The 24,890-nt window shown below is 35.0% G+C and overlaps 2 protein-coding genes across 2 annotated transcripts; both read left to right on the forward strand.

Moving 5' to 3' along the window:
- The first annotated feature begins 1,621 nt into the window (after positions 1 to 1,621).
- Positions 1,622 to 9,278, forward strand: LOC128199706 (uncharacterized). The gene is made up of 3 exons (XM_052890544.1): positions 1,622 to 1,779; positions 1,881 to 2,091; positions 7,793 to 9,278. The coding sequence occupies exons 2-3, from the start codon at positions 1,893 to 1,895 to the stop codon at positions 8,020 to 8,022; spliced, it is 429 nt and encodes a 142-aa protein (XP_052746504.1). The 5' UTR covers positions 1,622 to 1,779; positions 1,881 to 1,892; the 3' UTR covers positions 8,023 to 9,278.
- Positions 9,279 to 10,296: 1,018 nt separating this feature from the next.
- Positions 10,297 to 23,532, forward strand: LOC112046280 (phosphatidylserine lipase ABHD16A). The gene is made up of 9 exons (XM_024082881.2): positions 10,297 to 10,683; positions 14,618 to 14,671; positions 15,415 to 15,719; positions 16,010 to 16,170; positions 16,251 to 16,504; positions 17,215 to 17,379; positions 18,063 to 18,247; positions 19,495 to 19,681; positions 21,208 to 23,532. The coding sequence occupies exons 1-9, from the start codon at positions 10,612 to 10,614 to the stop codon at positions 21,304 to 21,306; spliced, it is 1,482 nt and encodes a 493-aa protein (XP_023938649.1). The 5' UTR covers positions 10,297 to 10,611; the 3' UTR covers positions 21,307 to 23,532.
- The last annotated feature ends 1,358 nt before the right edge of the window (positions 23,533 to 24,890 follow it).

Consider the following 24,890-nt stretch of genomic DNA (forward strand, 5'->3'; position numbering starts at 1 on the left):
CATGATATAATCATATCACTACAAACGCCAATCACGTTGGTATCTCTATAAATGACGTCAGTTGCTAATCTGGTGTGTTTCAGCGGCAAAAATTTTACGTAGATATTTTTTCATTAATATTAATTTTTTTACTAGTTATTATTGACGGGAAAAAATAAAATATAGCTTATAATACTTCCATATTTCAATTTAAACGCTGTTTACAAAGAGGCAAGTAGCCTATTACCGGATTTGCCTCGCTCTACGAGACCGTTCTGTAAAAAGTACATGATCACGATTTAATGGGTTTAAACCATCGATCTGTCATCATGTAGAAAAATTAGAATAACATATAAACCATGAAATTTTGGCTAACGTTTAAATATTGCGTTATCTTAGTAAGCCTCGATGTCAGTACGACGTAATGATTTTAAACTTATTTCGTGGTTGTTCATTATGAATGTTATTTAAACGGGTACAAACCCGGTGGTAGAATTGTGCAAACCAAGAGGGCGCCGCGATACGCATAATAACAAAAGCGATGTCGTGAGTGTGGTTTGCCTAAACAGCCAAAAACGCGAGGTCGTTGAAAAAAGAAAAAGAACAAGAAAGAGGGTAGATCGATTTTGCCCCTAACAGCTGACTTCACTTCTCATCTCGCAACTTCAGTCCCGTCGTGACCACGATCCATGCAACTGGGTCGAAATATCGACAATAAAAATCTCGTCGTTTTATCGTGGTATGTACCAAAGATTACAATGTATTATTGGAAATAGATAGGCAACTCTAACTTTTTTCGGAACGTTTGTGATAGCGCCATCTAGTGACTAGCTACGGTATTTTTAGTATAGTATCCATTATGTTATAAAAACAATAATGCATATTTTTTGTAAAGGAGAGATTTTTGATTTTGTAATAGTTGAAGAAACCAATTGAGAAAAACAAACAAAAGACAAAAAGTTTTCTAATGTTACCCCCAGGCTCGAACTCAGGATTATGAGATCGTACCTTTGTTTTGCACCATTAGGCCAAATAACTATATGGAACATCGTTGAAATTAATGTACGGTTACTGTCTTTCTTTAATAATCCCTTTGCTTCAGAAATACAAACACATTCTTCCTATTACGCGTTAAAATTAAAATTATAAATAATTCTTTTTTTTTTGTTTTTTTTTTTTCCATACTTACAGGGTTTAAATCTCTAAAAACATTATAATACATACACACCATAAGTAATTATATTTACTATCCTGGAATCTTAAATCTAGAATGTAGATGACGCTGTTTCATAAAGATTTCACGTTCTTCTAAGTTGCCATGGCATGTTATGTACCCGTTTAAATAACAGTACGACGTAGTCACTATGTAGAGTATGTATTTACGGGACAATCGATAATTAGATTTATAACTTTAGTTCAGAGGGTACTTAGATAGATGGCGTTACTGCGAACAGTATGTTTGTACTTGTCCCGACTCGTAAATCTATGGTATGTTTGGTTTACTTAAGCATGGTATCTTTGACTTAAATTACTAAATTAATCACACTAATTTGTTCTGTGAATACATTCTTTGGTTTTTGAGAAAAAAATACAATACTACTCTGAAACTCTGTCTGAAACTGAGTTTTTTTTTTATATTTCTTTCTTGTGTTGGGCTCAAAAGTACTTGAACCCAAAGCCGTAAAGCTCTATGCTTGTTATTAAAATTAAAAAAAACATATATAAAATAAATAATAATAAATAACTACAGTTTCCTATAGTAAATTAAATTAATTTAAATTTAAACGGGAATATAATAAGGTAATCGTATTTATATTACTAGGAACGTACTAAAAAACATTCAATTTACTATATGTAGAAAACTTTAACTGAAATATTTGAAGCGTGCTTTTTCATTTCAGGTGAATAAAAAGATGTCGGCTATGGAATCCGCTTATTTTACAGGGAATGAAACATACAAAGCACTTAATCCGTTACTTTCTAAAGTTGGAGATTTTACACCATTCTATATAGCTATCGCAATTTGCTCAGTTATCCTTGGGCTCCTTATAATACTCAATGTAGTGTGCTGCTGCTCAAGATATGCAGATTATTGGTTGGACAGACATACAGGTGGTGTTTTCTATCTTACAAGCTTTACTTTAACCTAACATGACTTACAATCCATGCAAGTAGCCCAGTAGAATTTATCATTTTAATGCTCAATCTGCGGAATAATTCCTAGTAAGCTGAATTTTTGTATATACCTTTAGTAAGGCGTTCTAAAGAAGACTTGAAAAATCGTCATTCTTAACGTGCCAGCTAAAAAAGTTATACACGTCAAAAAAAAAAAAATTAATCTACAAAAAATGTCTCTTGCATTTTTTTGTAAAAATAGAGAGTTTTAACTACCAATAAAACTTACCTATTATTTTTTCATCAATGTCCGGAATCCATCTTGAGAGAAGCACTCATCTTTCCTTGCCGGATGTCAGCTAAAATCACCTCTCCGATGGTGGCGCCCCCTTGCCGCAACCTAATACCTATGTACAAGTGACCGTAGCGAGCCGAGTGAATGTTCGCCATTATTATACTCATGATGCACCAGGTAGGCCTTACCTGGATTCCGGACATTGATGAAAAAATAATAGGTAAGTTTTATTGGTAGTTAAAACTCTCTATTATTTGTTTCGTATCAATGTCCGGAATCCATCTTGAGTGAAGTGTTTGTTATCACCTGGTGCTCGCAAGGTTGACGCTTTAATGTGAATTATACTGAAAAGTATTTTTGAATAAATGAAAATTCTCAATTTTGAAGTACAAATATACTCTTAATATGTATGTTAAGGAATTTGATAGTGGCCTAGGTAATCCAGTTATGTATACTTATTTTGGAATTCATAATCAGTGATTTTCTAGAATTCTAGATGTTAGTAATTAAATCTGACTTCCAAATCCGTCCGAATTTCTAGAAATGGATAGAATCTGATGAAAGATTTGCTTTACAGATCTTGTAAAACAATTTTATTTAACCTATTATTGTTCAAGATGCATACGTAACATAGCTCCTAGTATTATTAAATTAGTTATGTTTTGTCATTCAGTTACAGCAATACAAAACAGTTGCTTAAACCCATAAACCATACTTGGATTTTTTACCGATTATATTTCAAAACTCTATATGAATTGCTTCTTAATGATACTCTGCACTTTAGAGTCCAAATATGTTAGCCAACAGTGACACGCCCAGGAACTAGGATATGTACCTATAAATAATCTACTTACCACAACCCATCAGACAGATTGTGCCACATCAAAATGTAATTTAATATCATTAGATTCATCATTCTGGCGATAAATGAATTTTAATTACTTTTATTTAAATAATAGACTTCACAGCATGGTGGATTCAAGCTCCATATCCCATAAGTAGGCAGGCCCGGCTGATTATGCTGACGGTAAATGAGTCCGGTAGAAGCGAATCCTTTGCATGTATGAGGTGCACGTCACTGCTGTTCATTGTACTAGTATCTTGATTGATAAAATTATGACAATCCATGTTCAACGGTGAAGAAGCCCTTACTAAGCTGGGTGTAGAAATTATTGATTTTGTCAGGATCATGTGAAACTATATAATACGGTGGTAAGTTTAGGATACCATTTTAACTTCTCTTCCGATACTGAAATAGCTTTGGGTATCGATACCAACGTGAAGAAGCATTAATATAAGCCCATCTCACCTACTAGTCAAATTAGTAAATTTTTTATATTAGGAACCGATTTCTGTATTAACATACTTTTGTCATCCAAGACAGATAGCAAACTATTTGTCCAACATTGTAGAATATAAATTCAATGGTTTGTGGGATACACCATTTCTTTACATCTGTCTCAAACTGGCTTTATCATATGATTGTAGCGCCGGCTGGATATTGATAACTGCTGCCCTTGATCAGGTCAATGGATCAACATTTCTAGTCACTCAAAATCGGTGAGGCTCAGTAATTATAACCTTGAATCACTGGGGCATGTGCATCTGTTTGTTTTGTGGTGTGTGTGTGATCGCCATATTTAAAAAATTAAAATTTAATAGCTTTCCGCTCAAAATGACTGGAATGATTCCGGTGGCCATGTACGATGAGGTTTGGTGGAAGAGACAACCAGTTGTGCTTCTTTAGTACACATAACGTGTTGTTGTGTATAAGGCTTACTAGTCCTGATCATCTGCTCTCGAAAGGCTATTCAGCATGAGTAGTTCCTACACAAGACGCTTGTTTTGGGCGTGTCTCACACTTGAAATAATATAGCTGCCGCACGTCAAAAAGAAAAATCATTCTGACTAAGTTTGCTGACTCGAGAGGACAACTCTGTATTAAACCCGTCCAGGAAATATTGAGCTATTATATAAATATTTTATTTGTCTAATTTTGTTAGGACCTGATGTGACTGCTAGATAACTCTGTTCTGTTTATATAAGCAATCCACGTATCGGTTATAGATCTGAAGAAGCATCTAAGCACTTTGCAATCGACAATGCTGATAAAATATCGCAGTACCTACATTTTCTTGTGGTGTGCGTACCATGCGAGTCATTCGTCCAAGACATCGTGAATTTCATGTCATTGAATTGCGTTTTCAATCCACATCTGAAAGCCAATATGAGTGTGTGTTGGCATGGCCAATAGGTGTTTTGCCATGTGTTCTATAGGTATTCTTGACCTATTAATCTATATCTGGGCACAACAGTATAGGAATAGTCGCCCTGCTCCACCTATGTTGACTTATCGGCAGCAGTCGGTTGTAGTATTGCATTGTCCAACTGTGTAGCCTGCTTATCCGTCCTAGGCAGTGCAACAGGCGTGTTGTAAACGTAACCTGTTGACTTAGCTGCTCGAAGGACTGTGGCCCAACACACACAGGTCGCAAAGGTCAGCCTCTCTTTAAGAGATTGATATTTGTCAGAGAGACCACCTACGACTAAGAAGCTGTTGCTGAAGCGCTGTTGCGTAGCGTTAAGCACTTCGACTCCGACAAGGGGACTTTGCGTTGCGTCTTGCGTCCCAGTTTGCCAAGAAACTTGAGGCAAAGTATTGGAGTCAGCACAGACTTCTCGGAGTTGGTTATCCATTCTAATGTTTACAGTCCTTATTGTGAAAGGGTCAGTCCAGTCCATATGAGATTAGCATTGCTTTACCTCTTACGTTTAAGAAGATGTCGCTCAAGTGTCTTGCATAGCGTTAAGCACATACGCTGTTGCGTAGCGTTAAGCACTTCGACTCCGACAAGGGGACTTTGCGTTGCGTCTTGCGTCCCAGTTTGCGAAGAAACTTGAGGCAAAGTATCGGAGTCAGCACAGACTTCTCGGAGTTGGTTATCCATTCTAATGTTTACAGTCCTTATTGTGAAAGGGTCAGTCCAGTCCATATGAGATTAGCATTGCTTTACCTCTTACGTTTAAGAAGATGTCGCTCAAGTGTCTTGCATAGCGTTAAGCACATACGACTCCTACAAAGACTTTACATTGCTTGTATCCAAGTTATGCCGACAATCCCGAGGTATTGTGTCAGTACCAGGACCGACTTACAGTCTAAAGGGTGTATTCTAGAAAAGGTACACTTGTTCCTCGATTTCTTGGAATCGTGCAACCCAATTCGTTGTTATTGCAAAGGTTTTTAGGTGCTTATAGACCGAATGTCAATTAGGCCAGCTGAAGTAGCTGCTGTTTGTCTAAACTTCAGTGCTAATCGAGCCTTAGATATATGCGGTGCAAAATTGGTTGCATAGGCGAAAGCGGTTTTTCTCTTTCCATCAGTTGCGTTCAGTTAAGTCAAGTTTAGGATTGGTCGGAATGTTTGGTTCAGTCTTGGTACCAAAACCAAAATGGACAAAGCTGTGTAGCGCCAGTTCTAAAATAAACATTACGTATACCTGTGTAGCAAAAGTTAATAGGTATTGAGTATACATACACAGTGTACGTTTTATTTCTGAAACGCTGCATGAGTAGAAACTAAAACGGAAATAGGTATACGATATGGTCTGAAGATATGAACACCATTTAAAAATGTCTGATGGTCCACATATTTCAAAACTCATTTTTTTATTTTTATTTTTTTTTTTTTTTATTCAAACATCCGTCTTAAAATGTAATGTAATGTTTTCGTTACGTTAGCTTGAATTATCGGTAAGTATAATAGATGTTTGTCTTGAAATGTCACGATGAAGAAACAAGACAGTTTTGCTCTGTTTCTGGAACTAAGTGTATCAAGGGTAAGTTTTTTAGCCACCCCCCCCCCCTTGTTTTGAAATCGCTTTGCACTTGGGAGGCATTTTATACAAAACATCATATTTAAAATTTTCGTTTCACGTAAAAATAAATTGATAAAATCATTTCACCTACCATTGTTTTGTACTTGTATGTATAGATGACCTTTCGGAGTAATAAGTCTAAAGTCTGGCAACTTAAGAAGTTTTACAAAGCTGCGAAAGAACATTCCAGTATATTTGAATGCAATTCTTTCATAATTGTGTACCTTTAAACGTTTTCTTTCATACTAACTCCGGGTGTGAATGATAAAATGTGGGTACCCACATTTTTCTTTTAAGTGAAGAAAAGTCGTAACAAAGGGAAAATCAACAATATATAGTTTATCAATACTCGTATTTAAAACGATGTTAATGAATTCATGAGGTTTATGACTCGCTTTAGTAAATAGATTCCTATAAAGTTGCAACAATTTCGTACTAATTTGCAGCCAAGATCAATCGTTACTACCGTCGCTTAGTCTGTAATTGTACACGTATTTTCACTATTTCTATTCATAGGATTTGTTGAAAATGTGACGTGTTGTAATAAAATTTAAACTGTACGTAACTCACGGTTTGCAAAGCCTTACATGCTCTGCTCTGCGACTTCTCGTAGGATCACTACCGCCGCTGCCGCTGGAACTCGACGATGGAGAACGTGCACGTTTTAATTTCACTTTTAACAAAATCACTTACGTTCTCCATTTTCGGAGAGGTTTATTCACACAGAAAATATAAAATGTGCACCTAATATGTAGGTATAAATTGTTTTTTCCGTGATCACAATGGCTGACATGTGAACGGCGTGAAAAAACGACGCTTAATGGCGAACATTCACTCGGCTCGCTACGGTCACTTGTACATAGGTATTAGGTTGCGGCAAGGGGGCGCCACCATCGGAGAGGTGATTTTAGCTGACATCCGGCAAGGAAAGATGAGTGCTTCTCTCAAGATGGATTCCGGACATTGATACGAAACAAATAATAACCGTTTTTGTAGTAGAGCGCTGAGAAAGCGACTAGAATATGCTTCAAGATTGTGAGGTTGTAGAGGGTAATCTCTAGATCTACAGAACCAATTTTGAAAATTCTTTTACCAATAGTATGTGACTATTGTGTGTCATAGGCTATGTTTTATCCCTGTCGTCTCACAGGAACGGAAACTATGTGGGTGAAACCGCATGGTATCTGGTATTTAACTTTAATTGTAATCTTAGATTTTTTTCATGATGATACTGCACTGGTAGAAATTGTTGCAACTCCCATTGTTCATTCTTGGATCAATGTATACAAAATCTATCAATTGTATCCAGCTTTCAAGAGTTTCGAGCAATTGGAATGTGTGTGTTGGGATTTGTTTGCAAGCAAAATTAAAATTTCATAAATTAAAATTGGATTATAAACGGACACATTCCAATTGGTCAAAAACCTTGAAGGTTGGATACAATTAATTTAGTCTTGTGGAACACATAGTTTTTTTTTCTATCACACAATGTATGGCATAAAGTTATATGTGTTTTATGTACTTTTAGGTAACCGCTGGATTGTGTCCATCTGGTCAGCCACTCCCCACAAACAGCCACCTCTGGACTTCACTGAACTTGAGAAGCAGTATCAATGTGTTCAATACATTTACTCTGACACAGGCTCAGAGTATAGCAATGTTCACAGGCAAGCCCCGGTCTCTGCATCAGTATCAAGACAACCACTCACAGCATCACAAGAATATCTAGAGCTTCAAAAACGAGAAAGTGATATATAGTTGCATTCTGAATATTCAAAACGGTCTTCATTTTAATGTATATGGCTATAATACTATCCTGTCACTATTTGTGTTGATGGTTATCATGCTTATAATGAGATTTGATTCTTGTAGATTACACTAAGACTTACTACATGTATGTAAGTCCAAAAATTTTTCAAAGACTGCTGAGCAAGGGATGTCACATTATGCTGATAGTTGTATAATAATAATCATTGTCATTTTCTTGGAGTATAATCTTATTTTTTAAGAATTAGCCATCAACTTATGACTTGTTATCAGAATTCAACACTCTCTTCACAATTGATTTGCATATTGTACCCAACATTTAGATTAATATTTTAGATTTTTGATTTTTTTATACTATACTGTATTCAGTTATTACTATCGCAAAATCAGTTCTTAGTGGATACCATAAACTATCTCCCTGCCTAATTTCAACTTTGTAAATCAAGCTGTTTCACTATCGCATCCTATCCCATCCTATTCCATTCTATTCTATTATCACTATCGCAACTATACATACAATCTTTCAATTCCTTTTTCACCCCCTTCTCTTTTTATTTAGGGATAAAATGTAGCCTAGGTTCTGTTCCAAAGTCCCAAAATTAGTTTTGATCGGTTCAGCCGTTTAGCCGTGAAAAGGTAACAGACAGCCTTACTTTCGCATTTATAATATTAGTATAGATATTATTTGAGTTGTAAGTAACATTTACTTTTTCTTTATATGTACACCCATCATTATTCCTTGTGTTTACTTTCTCTTTTTTGATTGGATAAGGCCGCCAATAGTATATATAAGTTTTAAATTAATTTCTTGCTTGTTATTTTCTGGTGTACAATAAAGTGTAGTTCATTCGTCCATTAAATTACTATAGTAACAATTATCTTTATTGTCACACACGTAAATACACACACACACACAACATGTATAATTGTGCTAAAATAATCATTAGATTGATTAAGAGGAAAAAATAATCTTTATAGTTTAGTATTTACACTGCCTTTTTAGATTATCTTATTTCACTATTCCGTCCAAATATGTAATAGATCTAATTATGAATAAGGTATGATTCGTGCTACACAGTAATAAATTATATTTGTTACTGTGTATTATGTTTGTTATGGTAATAGTTATAAAAAAAACTAGCATGTTAACAGAATTTTGTCAAGTATTAATATAGAATGCACACAAATATTTTGACTTTGTACCTTTACTTTATTATACATATCTATATTAAAAACAATTTATACAATTTGTGCATTTATCTCTTCCCTTAGTTGGTAATAATACTTATTTATATTAGCTAGCCCATAGATTTACGAGTCGGTACAAGTAATTCTATGAGCTAGCCTGTAACAGCAAGCTAACAATCTACATCATCTCATTATCTGTAGCTGTTAACTGTAAAAGCCGACTCAGCTGGCCAATCATAGCATCATGCCACTGAATGCCTTTCAGGTTGGGGTGCAAGAGAAAGAAGTCTTGTACTGGCTAGAGCTTAGACCATTTAAATTCTCTTTAATGGTTTAGGGGCTAGAGATTAGATTCTTTCAATCTTGTCTGGCGAGTCAGGTCCTAGTATTCCCAAGCGCCACTTTCAGTGTTACCAACTCTCAAAAATATTTATCCGTAAAGTTTTCATCAAAAACCACTAAAATCGCCTTAAATTATTGAGTTGTCCCCCTAAAAAATATAAAATCATAATTATTTAGAAATAATATGCTGTAATATGTTTCAAAAGTTTTTATATAATACATAAAATAATATTAGGTTTTCATCTGAAGATTCAGATATTTTGAAATCAATGTTGACATTGAATAAATTTAATAATTTTTTTTATTGAATAAAAATTTCCGCCAGTCGCCACAGAGTGGTTGTAGAATTACGTATTATATGTCGGTAGGTCAAGAAAGAAATATTAATATTATCAATTTAAAAATATTAAAGAGTCAAAAAATTCCTGAAAATACCCCTAACAATTTCAGACACCTAAAAATCCAATCGCACTTATTTACCCCCTAAATCAGGGGGGAAAATTCCCAAGTTGGGAACCCTGGCCACTTGACAGTCAAAGGTTACCATCTACCATAGAAATAGAATAACATTTCCCTCCACGCCATCTACCAACCCATCTTTTTATCTATGGTATCTATTAATCTGTGCTATGAGTACACAGATTAATAAATTGTAAGAATATGAACCTTTGATTGCTTTGACGCGGATCGGGATGATCAAAGAATAAACTTTTTTTTTTACTACGCCCTACGGCTACGCTCTTTAGTCTTTGATTAGAAGCTGCTGTTGCTAGACGTTTGATCGTTTCACAAAATGGGTTTGATTCTCAGACTAATAGGATAATACGTTTGATCGTGAAACATATTATTTTAATATTATTGATTGCTATTAAATTTTAATAATAGGTAAAAGGTTCCACTTCGTTACGTGACGAAATAGGTCAAAGTGATAAAAATAATATTGCATCAAACTATCCTCCTAAAATTATAATGTATCGATCATTAAATTGAAAGATTATTTTTGTAAAGTACTAATTATTTTTGAAGATTTATAATCGCACAACTATAAAAATGTTTAATCGATTGAAGCAGTGTCTGTTTTCACCACGCTTGTACAGGACATATGGTGAAATTCCGGGTGAGGTAAGTTAATTTATGATTACTTGATTTCTAAGTAAAGAAACCGCAACTCATGTTTTAGACCTACCTATTATGTAATTGAGATTAAGCATTCATTTGTGTAGTATTTGAGTATGAGCATCATTCGAAGGGAAGCATCTTTATTTAAAGTAACATATGTATTGATTTTCAATCTATTGGTTTGAGGGTTGCCCAGGTTACCAACTTGCATAGTAACTGCAAGTTGCAACTAGCGAATATGTTAAAGGTTAAAGCAGTCAATTACTTTTTTCATTCCTCAAATTAAAAATGTTTGTCAGTATAACCTACCAAAGTGTGGATGAAATAGCATTTCAAGCTATATGAGAATAAGTAATTTAATTTTTAAAAAGCCTGCTTAAGCTTTTTAAAAAAAATCGGTTGTCTGTAAAGTCGGTTTACTGACTTTAGTTGAACGTGACAACATCATAAGAATTAAATAAATAAAATACTGTTGGTTTTTCTAAAATACTGTTTAATAATCTTCATAGACCAGAATATACTTCATTTCTTGTAAAAAGAGTTGGCAACCCTAGAGCGAGGGAACAACGCATGACGTCACCTTTTTTCAATTTTACAACCGGAAACCTGCATTGAATTATAAGATGTTGTAACGTCAATAATGTCTTATTATAAATTTTAATCAATTCTCAATACTTAAAAACAAAATGTATGTGTCTGTGTTTTTATGTAATGTATTTACATGATAACAAAAATTAAGGAAAATGTCTGGTCTAGATCTAGATAGCAACATCCTCTGGGATTTTATAATGTTTTTTATATGTACATTTCATTAATAAAGTCCTACCAGGTGCAAAACCTAGGATTGAATAGGGTTTACTAGAGGAATTTCAAGTTTCAGCCTGCTTTCACAAAGATTGGGAAAAAAATTTGTCTTTTAGTTGTAGTCAATCCTTTTTGAGCTCTTGAAAGGCTTGAAGACTGCTATCCAGAAGCACCTTGCATCCAATCAACAAGTCCCTTGCAGTTCCTATTGCCATAACCACAAGTATAGCAATTCCTAGCAATTCACTGGTACATTCATCTTTTGGGAGTGACACTAGTAATTCGTCCTGACACTTTGCCAGGACATGCGTTTTGGTTACTCGTAAGGTGTTTGTAGAGTTCCGATGGCTTCATCATTTTCAACCCAAAACTGTTGTGAGCCCTGATTAAAGTTGATGGTCAGTTGGGTGTGCCAATCCAAACCAAAATTTCAATGTGTTTATGACGTTTGCATCCAATTTTGTTAGAAGGGTTTTTCCATAATCATAAACAAGGAAAGACCAAGTGAGACGTGAAGTAAGATAGATATCGTAAATCCTAGTAAAGGCCCGGGGCATGCACCTCCAACTTTTCAGTTGTGTGCATTTTAAGAAATTAAATATCACATGTCACAAATGGTGTCCTGAATCAAAGGAATTATATTAAAATTATAGAGTTCATTAGAAGCAGGCGTACCTTTGCTGTAGTTCAATATAAACAGTGAATAATAGATTTATTTCCATGAAAATCTGTTGAATCCAAGTGACACTTCTCAAATTAATATTGTAGTTTCTTGAGTGTTTTCTGGGTTACACATCCGATTCTCTTTCTAACGCTTTGCTACTACACTAAAAATATATATATAAGATATTTCGAATATCGCAATATGAGATGCGATAGCCCAGTGGGAGACGTGATAGCCCAGTGGATATGACCTCTGCCTCCGATTCTGGAGGATGTGGGTTCGAATCCGATCTGGGGCATGCACCTCCAACTTTTCGGTTGTGTGCATTTTAAGAAATTAAATATCACGTGTCTCAAACGGTGAAGGAAAACATCGTGAGGAAACCTGCACGCCAGAGAATTTCTTAAGTCTCTGCGTGTGTGAAGTCTGCCAATCCGCATTGGGCCAGCGTGGTGGACTATTGGCCTAACCCCTCTCATTCTGAGAGGAGACTCGAGCTCAGCAGTGAGCCGAATATGGGTTGATGCTGATTATCCCATGTTAAAAGAAACTGTTTATACAAAATACGCGAGGCTGATGACTATAGGTGCGATCAGGTTTGTGTTATGTGAAGTTATAAAACACCTAAAATAGTTAAATTAAAAATATTGATTATAAAAATCGGACATGTGCGAGTCGGATTCGCCCATCGAGGGTTCTGTAGAATATTTCGGAAATTTACTTAACCTCGGTTGTACGTATGCATTATAGTACTTTGTAACATGTAAATAAATCCGAAATTCAACAACTAAAAAGTATGAAATAAATAAATTAATTAAACTAATAAAAAAACCCGACTGCATAAAATTTTATATTTTAAATATAAAAAAATAGAAAAGAAAAAACTTAGTCCAGAAGTGTAGAAAGCAATTAGAAAACAGACCCGAGATACCGAGCACTCTGAATAGATAAATGAGCAAGAGAATTATTAATTTTGTGGAAGACATTTTCTAATATTTCCAAGCAAGAATTTTTGCCCGTGATCATCTATAAATAGACTGACAAACAAGTCTGTATTGATCTTGCTAAGGGTTGCTCGGACTACCAACCCACGCTGACATATTGAACAATTAAGTTGAACCTAATCTGTCTGGGCTTATAAATAGATTTCTCTTACAAGGATCAATTAAGGTGAATAGCGAAATACCCCTATCGAAATGTAGACTAATGGTAGGCCTACGTAGAAACAGGCGCCGCATACGTATCGGACGCATCGCATCAATCGGATCGTAGTATTCTTTCTATAAAAAATAAAGTCATACAAGTGCGTACACTGATCCGCAGCGTTACGGATCGCACGAATCTACAATAAAATTAATATTCCGTTCGATGCGACGCGTCCGATACGTACGATGCAGATATGTGGACGCCTATTATAAGGCCGTACTCGATAAAAGGTCTCCTCCAAAGCAGGACTTACCTGAGTGGGGTTCCAGCACAAATATAAATTTTTAATTAAATACCTTATTATAGTAAAAAACTAATTTGTTATAGGTAAATTCGCAAAAAATGTAAATTTAAACTGCAAAAAAAAGGCTTTTTTGTTATGTTTGAAAAAAGGTATTATTGACAGACTGGGATAAAACGTCCGTATTGTATGTGATCATTCAAGTTAAGACAGACGATATTATCTCAAATCATTATTTAACAAGTTATGAATTCATTTAGTTAAATAATTAAAATATTTCGACATTGGTCCTTTGTGCTATGCGTCCACAGGTCCACATCGTACGTATCGGGTAAATCGTATCTAATGGATTTTAGTATTCCTAAAAATTCGAAAGTCATACAAGAGCGTCCACTGATCCGCATCGTACTGATCGCATTGAACTGATTTTATCTACCGTAAAATTAATTAAAATCCGTTTGATGCGATGTGCCCGATATGTACGATGTGTGGACGCCTACGTTTAAGAAAACAAAACCGAATTTCGTCATCAACCCATATTCGGCTCACTGCTGAGCTCGAGTCTCCTCTCAGAATGAGAGGGGTAAGGCCAATTGTCCACCACGCTGGCCCAATTGGCAGACTTCACACACGCAGAGAATTAAGATAATTCTCTGGTATGTAGGTTTCCTCACGATGTTTTCCTTCACCGATTGAGACTCGTGATATTTAATTTCTTAAAATGCACACAACTGAAAAGTTGGAGGTGCATGCCCCGGACCGGATTCGAACCCGCACCCTCCGAAATCGGAGGCAGAGGTCATATCCACTGGGCTATCACGGCTCAAAGCAATTTAACTTCATCTTTTCGGAATCGGAGACAGAGGTCATATCCCAGTGGATATGTCTGTCTCCGATTCCGGAGGGCTATCACGGCTTACTAACTCATTATTCACGTCTTCAAGACGTAATAATATATACCTATTTAGTTCTTCTAAATAACTTCTTCTTCTGCTTCTGTTAATAATTTTATAATTTTACAGGGAGTTTATGAACAAAATCGCACTGAGAAAATAGCGGACAAAATAATATCAACCGTAAGTTCATTTACTGAAACATATATGTGTTCATTTCTATAGAGTCCTTTTTATGAAACCTGATCTAACCCCCATTACCAAATGACAATGAGCCTCATTAAGACATTAGCGGCGCGTCTGGGCTACTTCTTTCATGAAAAGGACGATAAGTGTCTCTAGCTACCTGTGTGAATAGACGGTGTCTGTGGGTGTCTGCCACGCTACTTGTCTGTGACGCACTGTGTCTGTAGACATAAACGGATCTTTAAACGTGCTCTCCGAGACACACAGCGGTGCCAGAGATGTAACACTACTAAGACAGCAAAGCTCAATATTTGATATTCAAACCCAGGACCTAATTTAATTTAGACCTAATTATTTAAAATAATAAGTAATTTCTGTATTAATTAATTTTAAAGTGACGGCCTCCGTGGCGCAGTAGTATGCGCGCTAGATTTACAAAACGGAGGTCCAGGGTTCGATCCCCGGCTGAGCTAGAGATTTTCTTAATTGGTCCAGGTCTGGCTGGTGGGCGGCTTCGGCCGTGGCTAGTTACCACCCTACCGCCAAACAATTTTGCGCACCGGTACGATGTCGTGTAGAAACCGATAATTGGTGTGTATTTTCATCCTATTCCTAACAAGTTATGCCGCTTCCATCTTAGACATTATCACTTACCATCAGTTGAGATTGTAGTCAAGGGCTAACTTGTAAAGAATAAAAAAAGTCTACTTTATTGATTCAATATAAACTTTTATTTTCAGATACAAACAATAGCCAATGTAAGCGTTTACACATCCCCCTTTATTTGTATGTACATTTATAGAAGAGGCCTGTGGTGGGAGGACTTGGACTTTGTTGTCTACGTGATTTTCAGTATTGGCAGCGTCTTATCGTTGTCATACCTAATCCGAGCTTATGGGAGAGCGACTAATCCCAAATATGTTGACTTTATCAACACCCTCAACAAGCCGATCGTAGATCGACATGCCTACATTGAAAGCATAAGGAAATATGATTTCGATATCAAAGCTTGGCCCACGACGTTTGCTATGCAACCTGTATACAGGTAAGAGGTTCTGTATTTTATTTTTGACCATCGACGCAAAAAGAGGGTTGTTATAAGTTTGACGTGTCTGTCTGTCTGTCAGTTTGTCTGTGGCACCATAGCGGATGAGGCGATTTGAATTTAGATTTTTTTATGAAAGGGTGTCAATAAGCACTGAAAGAGAATATTGATGACTTGATTGAGATTGTAATTAATAATTTCATGACCGTCGGGGGTTTTACAAAATTTTCAATTTTATGTTATTTATCAAGATAATCGAAGCAATTTAACAGAATGATTATTTTTTTCAGTTCAAGTTGGATTGAGAATAAACCATTCAGTAAATGCGCTAATCCTGATCTACCATACTATCACAAGGTCACCATTCAACTACTCGCATATATATCCATTCATACATTTGCCCTGCGTCTCATATATCCAGGGACTCTTGGCATTATTCAGAACATGCTGTGTAAGTGATATCATGTTTAGTTGTGCTAATTTCCAATTATTACGATTGGTTAAGTATTAAAATTGTAAATTTATTTTCAGGGCTACCTTTATTCGAAGGCAGGTCTTATCTTGTGGATACCTTGAATGGAAAAAGGGCCAAGATAATGACAGCAGACCGAAACACTATCGATACAATGTTTGTTGATAAAAGGCTTGAATCGTCAAAGGGAGAAACGCTCATAATTTGCTGTGAGGGCAACACTGGGTTCTATGAAATTGGTATAATGACAATACCGATCAAGGCAGGCTATTCGGCATTGGGTTGGAACCATCCCGGCTTTGCTGGAAGCTCTGTAAGTTAACTAATATAATCTGTGAAATAGTTAGGCCCTTGTTTTAATATACACTACGAGTATGCTGTGGCTCCACGTTCGGTACTGTAGATTTTGTCAGAATGATAATTTTTAGATGAACAAATGTAAAAATGTGACTGAAAATTTTTAGACAATTCGTTTTTTTTTATTTTTTTTAATCTGGATGAAAGGAATATTTTCCTCTTTTTCCGTACTTCTAATGCATATTTTATTTATTTACTTACAAACTATGACAAAACAAAATCAATTGTAAGATATTTATTCAGAAAAAAACTAGTCTTACTGTCTATTATGTTTTTACATCGTTAACATTATTCAAGAACTTCAAACTATTATTAGTAAGAAGTGCCTATAGATAAATATATAATACGAGATCCGGCATAAGAAATATATACCCTCATCTGTTATTTAATTGGGACAATAATTAAATGATAAAAAATATTCACATTGACTCATTGCACTTGTGTTGCTTAGTTAAATCATCCTTATTGGTAAATTAAAAAAAAAGTACACTAGTTAATAAAATATATCTAAAATAATTGAAAAAGTAATGATTTCGGAATCCATGACCTCCGTCTTGTAAATCCACCGCGCATACCACTGCGGTTCGGAGGCCGTCATTTATTCAAAGTCCCTTATAATTAAAATCAAAGTGTCCTTGCTAAAACTTTCAAATTGACAATGTTTAGGGGCTCCCCTTTCCTCGTCAAGAGCAGAATGCAGTTGATGCTGTTATTCAGTATGCTATCATCGAGTTGGGTTTCGAAGTGCAGAACATTGTGATGTATGGCTGGAGTATTGGCGCCTATCCAGCTACCTGGGCCGCTGTTCGCTATCCGGAGATCAAAGGCTTGGTAAGACAATTTATCTAAATCAGCCTATTTTTAGGGTTCCGTAGTCCATAAGGAACCCTCATAGTTTCGCTATACTTTGACCATGTCTGTCCGTCCGTCTGTCTCCCCGCGGTTTAGCACAGAGACTATTTCTACTAGTAAGCTGTAATTCAGCACATACATGTACATTGAAAATGTGAACAAAGTCGAAAAATTTAATCTTGAATAATATTAATTTTTAGGGTAACGTAAAGTAGGGATGAATTGTTTTTACTCGTTTATTTCATGGTACGCATCACTTTTATAAATAACTATTATTTAAGTCAAGTATTGCTGGTGGAAGAGCCGTGATAGCCCAGTGGACCTCTGGCTCCGATCCCGGAGGGTGTGGGTTGTGTGCATTTTAAGATATTAAATATCAAGTGTCTCAAACGGTGAAGGAAAAACATGGTGAGGAAATCTGCATACCAAAGAATTTTCTCAATTCTCTCATGAAATTTCTCAATTGAATTTTCTCTGCGTGCGTGAAGTCTGCCAATCCGCATTGTGCCAGCGTGGTGGACTATTGGCCTAACCCCTCTCATTCTGAGAGGAGACTCGAGCTCAGCAGCAAGCCGAATATGGGTTGATAATGATGATGATTACTGATGGAGGGCGAAATAAAACTAAACATTTTAAACTTTTTTTTAATGAACTTATTCCAGATTTTGGACGCTTCCTTCGACGATTTGCTGCCGTTGGCCAAAAATCAGATGCCAGAGTCATGGGCGCGATTGGTGAAGGAGGTGGTGCGTTCGTTTGTAGACCTGAACATCTCCGAGTTGATGGATATGTACGATGGTCCTGTTCAACTGGTCCGAAGAACCGAAGATGAGGTTATATGTCTCAGGTATAAATAACTTCCCATTGTAACATAATAGTTAAGTCAGCGAAAGCGGAGTAAGCTAAATAAGGCAGCGGAGTCGAAAAACGGAGAAATATTAACCAATAGGATGCACAAAATCTCTGCTCCTCTTAAGGACAGGGACTTGAGAGCTAGTTTAAAAATTCATATAAAACCGGTAAGTGGAGCAGGTAAACAGAGCGGGAAATCACGTCTGCAACTCGGCTCCGCCGCCGTGTATCTACAGACATTTAACGTGTCAGACACGTGCCATGGCAGACAATAATATATATATAACAGTAGATTGTTAACCGAGGGTGGAAAGAATCTATTCCCGAGGTATATAGATTGCCGAGCGTAGCGAGGGTGGCTATAGTCCGAGTAGGAATTGATTCTTTTACCCGTGTTAAACACTACGTTTAATTTCGAATGTGAGGAAAATGAAACTAGTTGTGTATCTAAACTATTTATTGATAATATACTAGCAGATGCCTCCAATTTTATCCGCCTTAGACTTCTTTAATCCAGCCCACATTCTGCTTTATACTTGGACATGAGCTGGGATCCTTGAAACATACTACCTTACATACCACAGTCCGAACCCCATAATTGGGTACCATACTCATACTCACCAATGGTAGGAGGATGGGTTGATGGCCAGTCTTCGTCAAATGAAGTACACTGTAAACTTTATAACGACACGAAAGGGATTGTACATTTTATGGCGTTATAGAGAGTGGTCGTTATATGAAAAGAAGAATAATGTCCGAGTAAAATTTTTTCATCAATACACGGTTATTTTTTTTACTAGCCATGTTTACTGTTTGAAAGTTTGTGACCAACTGGGAGTATGATAACATATTATGACTTCTATTTATTAGTCATTGTCAACAACAGCGTAAACGAGCAATTCCAATTTGTTAATAAAAGAACGAATTTCTAAGAAAGTCTTTTTTGCATGATGCCGACAGTCGAGTTTATTACGGGCTAGGATAATAAAGAACGCAGACAGATGAGCGGTTTTCACTAATTTTGGGAACTTAAAAGGCACTTTCTATTACTTAATTGTCCATATAGATAGTGCGTGTAACGCTATATAGTGTATCATTGTATGGAAAGCAAGCTAAACCAATCAAATGTGATGTCGACGCTATAACGAGTTTGATGTTAAATCGAGTGACGTTATATGGAGTTTACACTGTATATCAGACTACCGTAGGCTCTCGTTATTATAGAGATGAAATAAATTTCAGGGCTGGCCAGCTAGCGACGAACTGTGGGAACGGCTTACTGATCAATCTGCTACAGAAACGACATCCCTATCTATTTGAGGAAGCAATATTGGAGAGCATCAAATCGTGCACTGCATTGTCCGATCAACAACGTATAGTGCTTTCAAGGGAGGACATACCTGATTACAAACGGAAAATTTTGGGACTGGTAAGTGTTTTTTTTTTATTCTCTACAAGTTAGTTAACTACATCACCAGATGGTAAGTTTTTTTTTTCAAGATTTGCTAGGAGTGGGTACGACAATAGTCCAACGGGGCGAGGCTCGAACCACCACTCCTCAGTGACGAGTCCGACTGCTCTTCCCTTATTTTCTTGATGATGCAATGTAAGATGGAAGCTATAGAAGTGATCCTATGAAGTAAGGTCTAAGGGCGTAGGTTCGAATCCGATCCGTGGCGGTGAAAGAAAACATCGTGAGGAAACCTGCATACCAGAGAATTTTGTTAATTCTGTACGTGTGTGAAGTCTGCCAATCCGCATATGGCCAGCGTGGTGGACTAATGCCTAAGCCCTTTCATGGTAAGAGGAGACTCGGCTCAACAGTGAGCCGAATATGGGTTGGTAATGATGACTGTCGAAATCAATTGGTGGAAGAATTATTCAATTCGGTCCTGTACATTTTGAATGTATTGAATGCAAACAATAAATCAAATCTTTCGTCTTTAAAATATTAGTACAAATGTAACAAAAGAACCATGTTTTATATATTTAGACTAGATGTCATTCTTTTGTGATTCTTTGTCACATTGATTCATATCTGACTTCCTGGGTACATAAAAGGACTCTTGGAATGAGATGAATCTATATTGTAATGTAATGACAAAGAACAGATTTTATTTGTTGATATGAACACTTTTATCTACTTACGAGTACTATTCTGAATAATTATTTTTGTACTCAACAAATAATACATTCATACAATAGAAATAAAATTCATTCATTTCAGGTAGGCAATTTTAAGTAGGTAATTTTTAATGGGGAAACTTTATCCATTACTAAACTATAATATACTAGCGGACCCAGTGAAGCTTCGCTTTGACTGATGTACGCTACCCTTCCCCACTCCCACCCTGCCCCTACCCTACCCCTAACTCTACCCTATCTGTATCTTACCCTACCCAACCTCTACCCTACCGTCCTACGTAAGTATATGGAGTTTCCATCGTGTGGCAGAGAGTAAAACTCCGAGCAGAGCCCAGTAGTGCAAACATGCGACTAAGACCAAAAATATATCTAAAAAATGTCGTCCAACGGCGGTGGAGTTATCCCAATGAAAGAGCGGTACTTACGGTTGCACCGCCAATGGTTGAAATTTGTCTATTTATCTACACGAGATTATCTCGTTGGTCGTATCGTTTTGTACAATTAATTTACATACTCCTGGGCAGGTTATAGTATAATTTAAATCACGCTACGATCAATATAAGTAGAGCAGTTAAGGGAAATGTAACGGGAGAAGTTACTCCATTTTTACAGTGATACTACTTTAAGGGATGGATTAAAGAGGTCTAAGGGCGGACGAAGTCGCGGGCGTCCGCTAAATTAAAATAAATAAGTAATGAAATGACATGCGTTTTCTACCTTCATTTCTAATTTGTTTGTTGGTAAAACAGTACACATAGAGTAGGGCTTTAGTTTAGACATGTAATAATTTTGAAATTTATAAATTTGTAGATAGCGAAGTACTCGCGTGACTTCCGATCGTCTCATTGCACGTTGTTGCCAGAAGATCTCTTCGAAGCCATCATGCAGAGCATCAATAATGAGAAATAAACGATTGCTTAGTATAGTTTAATGTAGTCAGGCAAAGATTTTATACTATGGATATGTCACTGGCGAGTCAAAACTGAGGCGAAAAAAGCGGCTAATTGGCTTAATTCATTGAGTCGCATAGTAAACATTGAAAGTTATTTAAACAAATAATACCTAAATATTGTTTACAATGTCGAGTTGTGTGTTCAGGAAGTGTAAAAACTATAACACAAAATTGTTCATGTATTTTGTGTTTAATTCTTGTTTGAGTAGCTAAATTCGGATGACATTTTGCGATAATTTTGTAGGCACTCGACATATCTATAGTATAAAATATCATTGAGCTCGGGGCAGAGTGAAGCTCTACCATTTAACATAGTCTTATTGAATGTTACTTAATTTCTAGTGTAAATGTTTTTATAAGAATTCAGTTTTAATTATGTTTCAATTATTATTTATTATTTTTAAATTCAAATGACATTTACAATAATTAATTTTATCCTTTAATTAAATTAATCAATTTAAATTAAAATTATGACTTATTAATTATTTGTTATTATTGTTATATTCAAATGAAATTTACAATTCTACTATTCAATTTTAATTTTAATGAGCATGCAATTATTATTTATTATTTTAATTACAATTATGACTCAATAATTATTTATCAAATGAAATTTACAATTCAAATTTATTTACAATTACGATTCAATTGCTATTTATTATTTTATATTCCAATGACAGTTATAATATTTTTATTGAAATATTTCGTTTTAAAATTAACATTGGTGTGTAGTTGGCATGCTTTTGTCTAATAACTATAAATATACAAATTATACATATATAACACTTGCGGCTTTATGCTTCCACATAATCGTTACTATCGCAATGGGTATTATGATTTCCAAAATGTATTCATACTTCATAGTTATAAAGATGGGAGGCTGTGTCAGGGCATAGCAAATATATTGTAGTGATTAACAATTTAGCATGCTTTCAAAATGAAATATGTATTTGTCTGTAGCATCAGCAAGCTTTGAATTGTTGCATATTTTATGAATAATTTAAGAAATTCACTTTCATTACAAACTGCAGACTTTTCTTGTAGTGTTTGAAAAGTAGCTGATGTTTGGTCAGTCCTTAATAAATATTGTTATTAGAATATATAAATGTATATTTTAAGCTCTGTAAGGTCTATGGTGAAGGTAAAAAAGCAAAATAATTTTATAACTAAAAGAAAACATACTTCTATACTTTACCTAACTATACTTGATATAATTATTGTTTTAGTGAAAGTGTAATTTATATTTTAAATATTATTTTAGGTATAAAAACTTAGTTATGTATTATATAAATATTAGTTTAAGTCTGAAATATAATTTACAATTTCAATTTTATTTTTTAAAATTTTTTAAAGGTATAAAAATTTTAAGTAACGATCTAGGGATGGGATATGTGCCAAATTTAATCCTTTTAACCTTACTGGCAAATTTCCTATTAATATAAAATTTCATATAGTTTATATATTGCAATGTATAGTTTGTTTAATGTACTTACACTGGACCTTACAAAGTTTATTTCTGAGTTAATATTTTCTTTTTAGAATCTATTAAAGTATTTTTATAAATCCTGTCTTTGTAAAATTAATGTATGAATATTTATAAATAGCTATTCTCCTAAGAATTAATATACTACTCATTAGAATGGCATTTCAGAATTAATATTCTGTCACAGCTGTTTTAAATATAGCCTCCGGCTGAATGTCTTAAATAGTTATTTTAATATTGTAATAGTATACAGAAGTATTATTATTTTTATAATATTCAATGTATTTTAGTCATCATACAACAGACAATGCATTTTATGTTTTATTAGTTTCTAAGACAGCTCGCAAAACAGTGAAAATACAGTTTTGTATCTTAATTAATTAATATCTGTTGAATATTTTTGTGGTAACCAGTATCTGACAATAAGTTTTATTTATTTATTGTTTTGGATTGAAATATCCGATACCAAATAGTTATTTTACAAAAAAATATATAGAATTGATAATAATGTATTATAAAATAGTATACATTTTATAATCCAGATATATATTTTCATAATGTGAATTAGTAACACTACCCTATGCATGGAATTCAAAAATTACTATTTCAATAATATAATTATTATTATTCAATGATAATGTCACCATATATAAATGTTTGATATTCTTATTGGTGTAGGAATAAATAAATGTGCAAACGATATTTGACTTTTATTTTATCCCTTCCAAATTAGATGCTCGGCCGATGCCAACTGGGAACCAGATGATGAGGATATCTTTTGCTAACGGTAAATACTTGCATAGACATTATCAAGTAGCCAGGATAATCTAGCGACAGCTTGTTCTTCAGTACTATAAGGTCCATCAATAGGCTAGTTGACACTTTAAATGGTCTTAAATAGTTCATTATCGTTCTACTAGACTGAAAAAATTATTCATATTTTTTTGAGACGTGATTACAGGTGTGGGTTCGAATCCGATCTGGGGCAAGCACCTCCAACTTTTCAGTTGCGTGTATTAATTAACATTTGTGTATTAAAACATATTATCAAATAAGGGTTGATACCAAAATATTTTATTAAATCTCGATGGAAAAAAAAATTAAAATGTGAAATGCTGACTTCAAAAATATTTCGTATGCGGAAATAGTGTCGCTGCTGCTGTCCAACGATTTCGTGGGTGTAGATTCACTTGTTCTCCTTTGAGCAAGGTTCCGAAACTTCTTCAGTAGACTTTTGGACATAGGAGATTATGCATGTGTTGGTGGCGAAAGTAAATTACTAGGTATTTACAGAAATCAGACAGTAAGCGTACATTAATTTTAACTACCTACGTTCTTCATAAGTCATTTCGACGAGTGGTGTAATACCAAGATACCTACGTTAAAATAATCATGAGTTCGATTCCGGGTAACAATACAAAAAATAAATCTGTTTTTCTCAATTGGTTTTGTAAACTATTTTAAAACTAAGCAAGTGTTTTAAAAAACCTTGATGAAAAGAATAAAAATCTCCATTTAAAAAATGCCACTATTTTAGTTTTGTCTTGACAAGCAGCGTCATGAAGACGGTGAAACCATAGATTTACGATTCGGTACAAGTACCTAATAATTCTATGGGTGAAACCCATAAAAAAACACAAACGTCACGCGTCTCCTTGACATCCGCTTAAACAAACTTTCATAATTTGTATTTCAAAATTGAACTTTAATTGACCAACCATTACTTAAATTAATATAATAATCAATAATTACCAATAAAAAATACTCCATCTTATTTCTTTTGTTTTCAGTTTTTAAAACATTTAAAAACATAAGACGCCATTTTTTTGAATAACATTGAAAGTTACTATATAATGTGACGCTTCATGTCGTATTCACTCGAGAATGTATTCGTTTTGAATTTTGTATTTGGAGCGGCTACGACACCGTCGTGTTTCGTGCTAAAATATTCCGTTTGCGGAACTAGTAGCGCTGCAATGTCCAACGTTTTCGTGTATGTACCTTCACTTCTCCTTAGAGTAAATATTCTTTGTTTAATCATTTAATATTCTCTGTGAT

The sequence above is a fragment of the Bicyclus anynana genome, chromosome Z (genome assembly GCF_947172395.1).
Source record: "Bicyclus anynana chromosome Z, ilBicAnyn1.1, whole genome shotgun sequence".
Lineage (NCBI taxonomy): Eukaryota > Metazoa > Arthropoda > Insecta > Lepidoptera > Nymphalidae > Bicyclus > Bicyclus anynana.